The 12,069-nt window shown below is 39.3% G+C and overlaps 1 protein-coding gene across 2 annotated transcripts; it reads right to left on the bottom strand.

The window, feature by feature from the left end:
• Positions 1-2,139: 2,139 nt before the first annotated feature.
• Positions 2,140-11,467, bottom strand: cahz (carbonic anhydrase). 2 transcript variants are annotated; one of them, XR_005708797.1, is made up of 8 exons: positions 11,209-11,467; positions 10,042-10,239; positions 8,445-8,563; positions 6,977-7,069; positions 6,788-6,850; positions 6,453-6,608; positions 3,428-3,931; positions 2,140-2,948 (listed from the first exon to the last, which is right to left on the bottom strand). XR_005708797.1 is itself a non-coding variant. In XM_040144206.1 (7 exons), exons 1-7 carry the CDS (start codon positions 11,240-11,242, stop codon positions 3,812-3,814), a joined length of 783 nt encoding a protein of 260 aa, XP_040000140.1. In that variant the 5' UTR covers positions 11,243-11,467; the 3' UTR covers positions 2,140-3,811. The 2 variants fall into 2 exon arrangements, 1 of the variants encoding a protein (XP_040000140.1); XM_040144206.1 differs by having other exon boundaries at positions 2,140-3,931.
• Between the last annotated feature and the right edge of the window lie 602 nt (positions 11,468-12,069).

Below are 12,069 nucleotides of genomic sequence, written 5' to 3'. Positions count from 1 at the left end.
ACATTCTGGCTTCTTAAACCATTCACAAAAACTACATGAGATGATTGCCAAATTTAAAAAATACTGTAAAAAAGAAGAGAGAGAGAGAGAGAGAGAGACTTATGAGGAAATATCCAGCTATTTTAACTTTGCAGTAAGTGATTTGCTGTGTCTTTTGATTTCTCAGACTCCCTGAGGCATAACAGTTCATGCCTTTTATTTTCTCATTTTAAGCTGAATGCTTTCTGCTTCCCCTGGAAAATTCAGCAGAGGTCTCACCAGACTACATGACTGAAATGCTGTACCGAAGCAGCATGTCCAAAAGGCCATATGTTACTAAATCCCAACACAGCATCCCATCCTCCCTCATTACAATTTTGTAAAACCAAGCAAAAATTCTGGTTTCAGGTGTAGACACTGTCAAAAAAAATTTTTTTCAAAGGAACTGATGAAACTGAGCTAATATTAAACGTAATGGGCATCTTTCAAAGGTAAACTACATCTACACTCACCGAGCACACAATTAAGAACACCTGTACAACGGCTTATTCATGCAATTGTCCAATCAACCAATCCTGTGGCAATGCATAAAATCATGCAGATGCAGGTCAGGAGCTCAAGTTGATGTTCACATCCAACATCAGAATGGGGAAAAATGTGATTTCAGTGACTTTGACCGAAGCATGATTATTGGTGGCAGACGGGCTGGTTTGTTTCTGAAACTGCTGATCTCTTGGGTTTTTCACACACAACAGTCTCTAGAGTTTTTACTCAGAATGGTGTCAAAAACAAAAAACATCCAGTGAGCAGCGGGTCAGTGGATGGAAACATCTTGTTAATGAGAGGTCAGAGGAGATTGGCCAGAATGGTTGGAGCCGACAGAAAGGCTACGGTAACTCAGATAACCACTCTTTACAGAATTCATCTCGGAATGAACAATACGTGCAACCTTGAGGTGGATGGGCTACAGCAGCAGAAATCCATTCCAGAGGTTCCACTCCTGTCAGCCAAGAAAAGAAATCTGAGGCTGCAGTTGATACAGGCTCACCAAAACTTGACAGTTGAAGACTGCAAAAATGTAGCCTGGTCTGATGAATCCGGATTTTCTGCTGAGGCATGCACATGGTATCAGAATTTGGTGTCAAGAGCAGATATGTGATGCAATCATGTCAATGTGGACCAGATCTCGAAGGAATGTTTCCAATATTTTGAGGTGTCCATGTAACAGAGAGCTGAGGCTGTTTGGAGAGCAAAGGGAGACCCTGCCTAGTATTAGTATGGTGTTCCTGATAAAGTGCTCAATGAGTGTAAGCTTAAGTACTTCATTGACTCAGCAATTCTTTCAATGTGCTTGAGATTCCACAGCCATGCTAGCAGCTCTGTGAGACTATTGTTAGCATACTGATGGGTTGAGCAAAATGCTAATGTCAGCATGCTAACATGCACACAATGACATTTTTAACATGCTAATGTTTTGCAGGTATAATTTTTACTATTTTTACCATCTTAGTTTATCATGTTAGAATGCTAATATTTGCTAACTGGCACTACACATAAAGTACAACTGAGGCTGATGGGAATGTCATCAGTTTAGCAGGTATTTGGTCGTAAACCAATGTATTCGACAAACTGAAACTTTTGACCTGATGGTGTTAGAGGAAAAGAATCAGAGGATCACCAAAATAACTACAATCCATCCTCTGGCAACCACGGATACTGTTAATGGCAGTACATCCAAAAGTCTTTGAGATGTTTCAATCAAACCTACAAATGTCAACCCCATGGTGGCACTAGAGGAAAAGTAGAAGGATCAGCAAAGTCAGAAGGATTCATTTTCTACCAACCATAACTGTGTGCATATGCCAATCAATCTCTTGAATGTTAAGATATTTTACTGTAAGTGAAAAAATGTGACCTGCTGGTCGAAAAAAATGAGATGTTGACACAATGATTATCTGTACCAAATTTCATGGCAATCAATCCAAAAACAGTGGAGAAATTTCACAAATGAAACAAAAATGGCAACGTGATGGTTGATCTAGAGGAAAATTCAGGGCAATCCATAAATGTTGGTACACAATTCCACTGAGATGCGAAAAAAAGGAAAATTTGAGACATCTGAAAATTTAAAATGTTTTTATTGATAAAATTCTTTACCATTTATGACATGACAGAATAGCACAAAACATTTTTCCATCTGTAATGCGAAAGCAGCTTTAAGTGACACACGTAAAATGGTTACAGCTGTTTCATGGTAGCCACACTGAAAGTTGATTTTTTAAAACATTTTAAATAACATTGATATAAAAGTTAAAAAATAACATTGCTCTGCTCTCTAATGAATACTTGTCACTGATCTCAGTTCAGGTAGATGGAGTAATGACTACAGACATTGCTGACAAAGTATAATAATTTGATGAAAAATTCACTGACCTATGTTGATACTGAAGCTTGTGTTAATGTATAGCCATAAACTGATACTTTAACTTCTGTCCAACATAACAGCTCCATCTTACAAGAGTCTTAAAGACAATGTTTAATGCACTGTGGTGATAGGTAGTTTGGTCGTCATAGTTCTCATAATAATGGTATGATGCTTGTACTGTACAGCCACTGATAGAATGAGATAGCTAAAGCCATGTCCACAGCGATGCAGATGTGTCAGTGGGGTTCTGGCTGTTTTTTTGCAAAAAAAAGCTCCATGTGGATGGAAGCTCAACAGAGAAAAAGTATTTTCTACTTACATTCATTAATGTGGACATGGCCTCAGGCTTTTCTATCACCCAATACTAGGTAGGATCTTTCACAGCATACTGTAGTATTATCACCATGAGGTTATCACAGGTCTTAAAATCTACTTGCATAAGCGCCAGTTCATGGGTGGTAGCCACAGTGCACAATGTATAGTCACCACTGAAAAATGTCACATCCAATCTCTGTCATTGCTGGTATAATCATTTTGTCTCAAACTGACAAAATGAGGCATCGATAAAAAAAATGGCTTTAACAATCTGAGCAACTGTCTGCAGTACAATTCACAGCACAATAGAATGCACAGAAAGAGCTTCAGGAAATTGATAAAGGCTTTCATTTTTAAATAAGGCAGAGGATATTATTTCCGTTTTTAAAAAGATGCAGAAATTATTATTATTATTATTATTATTATTATTATTATTGGATTAGTATCCCTGCATGTTATTTAGGGTTACATCCATCAAGGATGGGTTTAGCTAAATGTTTAAAATTATTCAAAATTATTATTATTATTATTCAAATTTCCTATAATAACACATACATACCTTCTACCTTTAACATATTTTAAATTATATTTTGGATAGACTGCCTCTGATAAAGCAGACTGCCTTGTCACACATCAACAGACACTATATATAAGAAAATAATTTTGATTATTAATTGTAGACATGACAGAGAATATGGGATGCACAACAATTTACAGACAACATTAGGAGATAAAGGGCCAGAATTCCCGTCCCATTGTTAGTAGTCCCTTGGTACCTGTGTTAGCTGGGGTAGATCAATTTTTTTATGCTACTTTTGTCTGTGCTAGTGAGACATTTTATGTGTGCACATAGTGTCAAAGCTTAAGAATAACTTTTTTAAGTTTTTTTTTTCAAAACACATCCTGGTAGTCTATGTCACAGAAAGTGTAAGCACCATCTGCTTACACAGAAAGTGTAAGCAGATGGATTTTTATTCTACTTTCCAAAGTTTATGTTGTTAAAGCTAAAATAAGGTAAGTAAAGACTGCATGTGGGGAACAAGAAGGAAGATAAAGCAAGGGGGTAAAGGAGCTATGAAGATGAAGCAGGGTTTATTTGAAGGAGGCGCGGACCTTACGGCCCTTCAGAGGCTGCGGAGGTCGGTAGTTGTCCACCATGCAGCTTGGAGCTTCTCCTTCTCCAGTGAAGAGGAGGCTGCGGAACTTGGCCATCTAATGAGAAAGGAGAGGCAAGGAGAAAGAAAGATAATAAGGTCTGATTTTTCCATGGACTTAGTCACATTAGGAGTAGCTGAAATATAATGCAAATTAGTTTGCTGTATAACTGAAATATCATACTATATGTGTTGTTTCTAACATATATTAGAATAATTTCTCGAATGCAAATGGGACACAAAGTGTGTGTTGCATATGAACCATGAGCTCTTGAATTCTTGCCTGCAATACAGTAGCTTTCATTCTACTACTGCACAATCTCTGGGACTGATAGAACCCATGACTACATGGATCATGTTAAATGATTAGCTGGTGGACTTTAATGCAATCAGATGGTTCACTTGCTCCAGATTATCTTCAATACAGTGCAAGGTAGCCACCTCACACCTTCCTGCTACGGTGGTTCTCTCATGTGCACATGGAGGTGCAAAACACAGCCCGCTTGGCTCTGAAACTTGTATTGCACATGGTAGTGTTAAGATGTCTAAGGAAACTGTCAAAATATTGAAACAGCCTATTGGAACCGAGTGTACATATTAGTTGGAATAGTGGGTGTGAAAGCCTTGGCTTTGTGTGTGTGTGTGTGTGTGTGTGTGTGTGTTTGTGTGCGTGTTTGTAAAATGACTAAAGCAGCATTGTGGCATAAACAACAACTCTTCTGGGGGTTCATTTAGCCATTAGCTAGCTGGTGAACTTGGATTTAATTTCCCTTAGCAGGCTCAGTCAGCAATGCTTGCATTTTCACTCCTTTCGGACTGTCACGTATTGTCACAGTACATGTTACACTATACTTGAGTGTATCACTGTATTAATTTCTACATTGCATAAAGTAAATATTTCTCCACAAAAGCACATCTTAAAATTGTACGTCAAAGCTCTACTTAAGGAAGGAAAACTGAGCATTAAAACTTCAGAGGAAAAAGCCCATTGACCACTCCTTGTGGGTTTTATGTCACATGAAGTTACAATGTGGCAGTTTTAATTATGTAAAGAGACAGGGCACTTACTGCCCACTGGAGATACAGGCAGTCAGTGTAATCTATGTGAAACACAAGGCACTCAAGGCTGAGACCCACCCTGCACTGAAGCATGATATAATATCTTTCACCCTTGACTTTCACAATATTTGAACTAACATTCTGGCTTCTTAAACCATTCACAATTACTAAATGAGATGATTGCCAAATCAAAGTCTTAAGTGTGTATGACGCTATTTAAAAAATACTGTAAAAAAGAAGAGAGAGAGAGAGAGAGAGACTTATGAGGAAATAGCCAGCTCTTTTAACTTTGCAGTAAGTGATTGGCTGTGTCTTTTGATTTCTCAGACTCCCTGAGGCATCATGCCTTTTATTTTCTCAATTCAAGGTGAACGCTTTCTGCTTCCCCTGGAAAATTCAGCAGAAGTCTCACCAGACTACATGACTGGAATGCTGTACCGAAGCAGCATGTTCAACCCACATACCAGCAGGTAGACTGCCAAGAAAATGTCTTTACTTAGGACTGTCACTAATACACACAGGCTATTGTGGGCACATTCTCATACATAAACGCATGTAATGTATACTTGCAGTGAAACACACATACCCATATGACCTTCCTAGCTATCTTTACATTATAACTAGTTTGTAATCCAGCTGCTGCTTCGGTTCAGTTGCCATTATGTCTGGCTCTCAAAAAGTTCAATTCTGCTTGTATTTGTTACTTTATCCTGTTATATACAGCAGAACAAACCTTTCCTGAAAACAGCGATAGCTCAAACAAATGCCACTGGGGCCTCAAGAAGTTGTCCAAAGCATTTAAAATTTACTGTGCAAGCCTCGTGTCACTTCACTTGAAGCTTTGGTTGTCATGTTTTTCTTATGAAACAACAAACTAACAACAACAAGCTAGAATCCATCCCCAAGTCAGGAACAGAAATTGCTTAGATCTGTAACTTTATGACTTCATGCACGCAATTTTTTTGTGACACATTACAGCAGTATATGCCTATCACCTGAATGTTATATTCATATCTTTTTCACAGTTAAAGGCTTGTGATATTCTAGATTTAAAGAATGTATAATTACAGACAAACAACTGCAATGAATGTTAACATACTTACTTGCATACTGTGTACTTTATGGATTTGCAAATTAACTATTGATCTTTTCTTTTTGCTTGGTCGGTTTTTTGTCATTAATGACCTTTATTTAAATTAAATGTTTGATGTAAAAGAAAAGCAAAACACAGCAGCACCTCTAGGTCCATCACCTCAGTTGTGAGTGTTCATGACATCACCAGAAAACAGAGGTGACATAATATTTTTGATAATAAGCAAACCATTCAGGTATGTAACTGATGACACATTTATCTGTCCTCTCACAGTATGAAGCTGCCGAGCCATGCTTTAAGTTCAGTTATGTGCTGGTTCCATATGTCCTAATTTTCTGTGAAGGACCTTTGTCAGAAGTTTGACTTTTCTTACTAATTTTGATTTTATGTTGGTGAAGCGAGTAAGTAGTTGATGTAAGTTACTTACTTGTGCAGGGCTGACACTGATTGGCTCCTTGAGGACGATCCAGGTGACACTCTCCAACAGGGGGGGCGTGGTCAGAGAGCCATCATAGGTCCAATAATCCAGACAACCAGGAAGGAGAGTCTTCGGGTCGAAGTTAGCAAAAGTCGTCTGCTTTCCCTGCAGGTGTCAGAGAAGGAAGGAAAGAAGAGAGGGATTGAGGAGGAGAAGAAAGAAGGAAAGACCATGACAATGAAGCTGTTAGTTTCCCACGCTTATAGAATGCTTTTCATAGATAGTATGAACACATTTGCATTCCACAAACTTTGTTTTGTGAATTGCGGGACAGGTGTTTTTACCTTGGTCTTAATAGCATCCAAGGTATCCAGAACTTTCTGAAGTCTGGGGTTGGCAGCACCAATCTGGAGCACAGCACAGACACACACACAATTTAATTTGCAATGTTTTTTTTCAAATATTGTTCATTATTTGGAGTTTCTTTCCAACCCCACTCTGCAGTGAAGTAACAGACTGCTGGTTTGTCTCACCTTGAGAAAGACCCCAACCACGGCAAGTCCATCAGGCTGGCTGGCTGCCTCTCCAAAGCTAGGGTATTTAGTGTTCCAGTGTACTAGGTGAAGCTAACAAGAAAGAGAGGCAAGTTTGACAGACAGGCTACAGACAGTGTGTCATCCTATCTGAAACTTAACTTGAGCAATAATGTGAATATTGTACAAATAATAAGACAGTGGTCTACAGAATCAGCCAATTTCTGTTATGGCAAGCAACAGATATGTTCACATAACACAACTGCAAGTTTGTTTCAGCAAAGAGGCATTTCATTTTGTCTGTAAGGGCGTGTGTCCATAGAGTGTTTCTTTCTTTGTTCTCAATGAGGAGAGCATGTATGCGGCCGACGCACCCCGCGTCTTTTTTTTTTTTTTACAGCGATCTGCCTTTTCTGTGCGGCCACTCCGAGCGCCTCAGTCGAAAATGTCTGACCTTTTCAGAAAGGCCCTGGTGTTGTCAGGCAACCAATCAGATGGGCGGGACTCATAACCTGGTAACCAAAAAAATAGAGGAGAAGCTAGTTCTGCTCCGTCTATCCCAAGCTGTATGATATGTCAGACAGAAACTATTGCAGCAAAAGCAGAAAAGCCCATTTGTGGGAGCAGATCGGCCGAACACTGAATTCTGCTGGTCAGTGTTGTGCATTTATCACCTTGCAGGTTGTAAGCTTGTCGTTAGCTGTGTAGTCAACCCTCTGCCAACGTAGCGTTAAGTCAGGTACGTAGCTCACGTCAGTTTGCTTCCGTTTGCATCTTGTCAAGATATTCTTGTCATTGAAACAAAACCCACGCACAGCGCTTTTTTGATAGAACGCTGGAATGGCGCGCTCCACAGCGCCCCGCCAAAGAGAAACACTATATGGGCACACGCCCTAACAGTGTTGTTCACAAACCTGTGTTGTGTTCAACAAATCACTGTGTGCAATTATGAAAGGTCCAGAAATGTGGGATGGTGGGAGAGAACTAAGGGGAAAGTGCAAGGAATTCAGTTCTTGTTTGGGAATACTGAATCTTTTATTTCTTTGTTTATTGGGACAATAATAGTCACATTTGAATATACTGGATCTAAAGATACTGGAATCAACCAATGAATTGCCCACTGAAATTTGTAATTGTAGAATGTAAACCCCCAAATACCCCAAAAAAATACAGCATCACTGACTTCAATGGTAGCTGTACCACTGCATCACAGTCCTCTCCCAATCCCCTGTGATGTTGAAAAATACTGTATATGACAAAAAAAAAAGAACCATTGTAAACAGATTTGTTACTTTTCCTCTTTTTTCCCAAGCCTCTTGACAAAGATGGGATAGTGCCACCATTAACACCATACATCCTAGCCGTTTATTCCATAACGTGGATCGAGGATCTGTTACTGTATGTGATTGTTGTAAGCATCTTTTAATCTCTATTCAGGTAACCTCAGAAGCTCCAGTAGCTTCAGTACCTCACAAGGGAACTTGATGCCGTTGACAGTGTGCTCGGAGCCTCTATCATCACTGGCTCCCCAGTGGAAATGAAACTGTCTCAAACGGTATGTTCCAGAAATAGGGCCTCCAGTCAGGGCTGGTCAGAACAAAACAAAAGAATCTTCAGAAATGTGCTCAGGAAAAGACAGATTTAATATCAACACCTAAGTAAATCTATGCCCATTAATAACCTTCACATTATCAAACAGTCAGTAATAATATGTTGGAACTTTATGTTTCTACTGCTTCCAATTGACTATATTCCATTTTTTACATTTTATTTCAAATGTACATTCACCTTTTTTATCCTTCTCTATAACTTTCGTTGCTCAAAGGAATTGGGTTTCAAATGGTATATGTCCTCTATTTTAACCATGGACGCAGGCAACCATGTTTAGTGAAACTTTACTGTCAAGAAAGAAAATGAATCATCTTTTTAAAGGGTCCTCCACTGAGTTTTTCACATAAAGGTCAGTTGTCAGTACATATCATGGTTAGTCCTACTCAGCATGTGAAAACAGTTGTTTAACGTTGTCTGTTTCTCTGGAAGAGTTTTGTAAAGCCTGAGAAAATAACTGTAATGATGCCATAGTGATGTCATCAGTGATGTCACCAGCTTGGAAGGGCTTGGAGACTACAAATTTATAACAAAAAGCCTCTGTCACAAACTGGAGGTGTGGCATTTGAAAGAAGTGGATGTTTACCAGTCAAGGAGGGTCTAATAAAAGACACCAGAGTTGCATTATGGGAAATGTAGGATCCAGAGATTTTGGAGCTTGTATCATACCAGTGTAACCTAGGATATCTCAGCCTCTGTTGCTTCAGTTTTGATCATCCTGTTTTTAATCTTTCTCTTGTGAGGCCCCCAACTTTATGAAAGTGAATACTGAATCACAGTTGAATCCCTTTAATTGGATTTTCTCTTGAAATATCTGTCCTTTCTTTGTCTGTCCTGCCATAATGGTAATTCATGGAACCTGGCTGCTCATGCTAACTTGTGTTTTTTTTCTGTTCATTCCTAAAACATAGCTGGTGCTACTGCTTTACATAATAAGGTTGGAGCAATATTTGATGCTATAAACAATCATTTAATTCATACTGATGTGCTTTTTTTTGATTTTCACTGCTGGATGAATGTTGAATAAACAGTGTCAGCGCAGCAGGGTGAGGTGGTGCAGATGTCCTGTTGACCTCCAGATAATGAAACAAGGTTGATCAGGGTTAACTGAGTGTTGACATCATCAGATGCTCTTATCTGCTACAGTGCATACAGCAGGGGTGGAGGCATGAACAAGACAACTAGATAAAGTTAAATGGAAATTAAATGGAAATATGTAGTTACTTATGTAGTTACTTTTATATATAATATAATATAATATATAAAGTTACCCACATACATATATTCCTGTGGGTAACCTTATATATTAATAACCGTATTATATTATATTATATTATATTATATCATATTATATTATATTATATTATATAAATGTAACTACATAAGTGCATAAGTGAATGAATAAATGTATTCTTTGTGGCTCTATGTCCTAGCACTAGGAGGTGAGCTGTGCTTACTGGAACTGTCTGTGTCGTCCACAAAATCCACCTGGAAGGAGTGTCCGTTGTTGAGAATACCCCTGGCATTGGAGGGGTCATACTTGACTTTCAGAGTCCTCAGAGAGGAGTCATACTGGGTCTCCTTGGGTACAATGTTGATAGGAGACTGTCTGGGCCCGTTGGCTACAGGAAAACCTTCCACCCATTTTTCAGGTCCTATGAATACATATTCAAATAATAAATATGTGTGTGTTAATACCACGCTCAGAGTTATTTCCTATTCTATTATGTTTTGTGTGTCGACCACTAAGTTGTCTCTACCATGCCATCCAGATGATTCAGCCTTTAAAGTAATTCTACTAGATTTATGAAACAGTTATGATACCACGGATGAAAAATAACAATGCATGAAACAAGGTTGATCATTAAAGGTTCCACATTCAAAAATCTACTCATTTCTACTTAGCAACAGTGTGATATTCAGATCATTTACATAAAAGTAGCGATACCTTAGTGCGAAAACACTCATTAAATGTAAGTAAAAGTACAGAAGTATTATTGGTAAAATGTACTTGAAAAATGGAAGTACTCAAGTAAAGTAGCCTACTAGTATCCTAATCCTAGTCCTAATTGTACTTGTGCAAATTAAATAATAAATGTTCTTTACATTTCGCCACTGATAGCGAGAGAAATAATTATGTTGTTTGTGCTTACTTCTGTTGTGGCCCTTACTTTATTACAGGCAATTTTCAGATCCTCAACATGAAAATATTGGAATCCATAGTCAATTAACAGTAAAGGTTGCACATTTAAAAACGTACCCATTTTACTGAGCATTAAAACGATCAAAAATTCATGTGAAATTATTGTTTCACTAACTGAATTACAGCCAACAGATTCTGAAAAAGTATGGAATTAAAAGAACAGTGTTTCCAGGTGTAACGCAGTAGGTTAAAACTGAAATGTTCAGTTTACTACTAATCTGACTATGAAATTGCACATTAAGGATGCCACTGTAGTAATGTCATTGTTTTTCGTGTTTAAATTGCTATTGCTGAATGGCAGATTGGTGACTTCAATATTGAGAAAACTCGGTTCAGAGTGTGGCAGCATGTTGTTAACCTGTTACGCAGAAACCTGAACATCCAGTACATCAAACCCGGCTGGATGCTGTGAGATCCTCACCGTTAGATGGTCCGTATCCCCATCCATGAGACATGACTGCTCCTACTGTATGCTATCCTGATAACACAAAAGAATGATTAATCCAAGTCAGTTTGCAGGTCGAAAAGAGGCAGAGGAGTGATGACGATGATGATCTGGTGACAGACACCCGCTGAGATGTCGCTGCTGGGCTTTATATAGGCTCTCTCAGTGCTCACACCAGTGGGCTTGGCTTGCCGGTCCTTCAGCGGGCCGGTCAATCAGGAGAACATTGCAGCCATCCGGAGATGCAATGGTGGCGTCCACCTCTCCTCTCCTATCCTCTCCTCTCCTTTCCTCTGCTACCCTGCTGTCCACTCCTCCTTTTTCCGGAATATTCAGAGGCAGACTGTTGAAGAGATGCGACTGTGATTTTTATGCTTGAGTCTCACCTCTCCCGGCGGAGACGGATTAGTCTCTGGTGCGCGCACATCATCCACATATATCCATCATCTCCATCCCAAAGACCCACGCTGCTCTCAGCTGTGAGGATCAGTGTTAGAAGCAGCGCTAAGAGACTCGTACGGTCCAGCAGATTTGATCGCAGTATCCTGAAGTCGACATTTTCTTTTCACCTCTTGCCAGCCTTCATTCATCTTGGTTATTCGGCTCCTGGTGTGCTGCTTTATGAAGACACCATGCTGCATGGGATATGTATGCCTGTGGCTCTCTGCAGGGCCGTACAGAGCCTGTTTGGGGCCCAAAGCATCCATCACCACAACTCACCCCCTAACAGTTTCACTGATTATTACACATGTTCTCCCCTCATTTATCAGTGAGCTGCCAATCCGTTATAGGTCCGCTAGGCCTCCCAAGTCAACAGAAAAAGGCTTGTGGTTGTGC

This window comes from Xiphias gladius, chromosome 14, assembly GCF_016859285.1.
Source record: "Xiphias gladius isolate SHS-SW01 ecotype Sanya breed wild chromosome 14, ASM1685928v1, whole genome shotgun sequence".
Classification (NCBI taxonomy): Eukaryota; Metazoa; Chordata; class Actinopteri; order Istiophoriformes; family Xiphiidae; genus Xiphias; species Xiphias gladius.
The sequence above is the reverse complement of the archived record's forward strand: the minus strand, read 5'-3'. Positions and strand labels throughout refer to the sequence as shown.

What these genes read in the sequence shown, in the direction of transcription:
- cahz (XM_040144206.1), bottom strand. Translation starts at nt 11,242, where the DNA reads ATGTCTCATGGATGGGGATACGGACCATCTAACG. An exon ending in GGGATACGGACCATCTAACG is followed by an intron (nt 10,240 to 11,208) that starts GTGAGGATCTCA and finishes ATGTATTCATAG; the next exon opens with GACCTGAAAAATGGGTGGAA. An exon ending in TGGATGCTATTAAGACCAAG is followed by an intron (nt 6,609 to 6,787) that starts GTAAAAACACCT and finishes TGACACCTGCAG; the next exon opens with GGAAAGCAGACGACTTTTGC.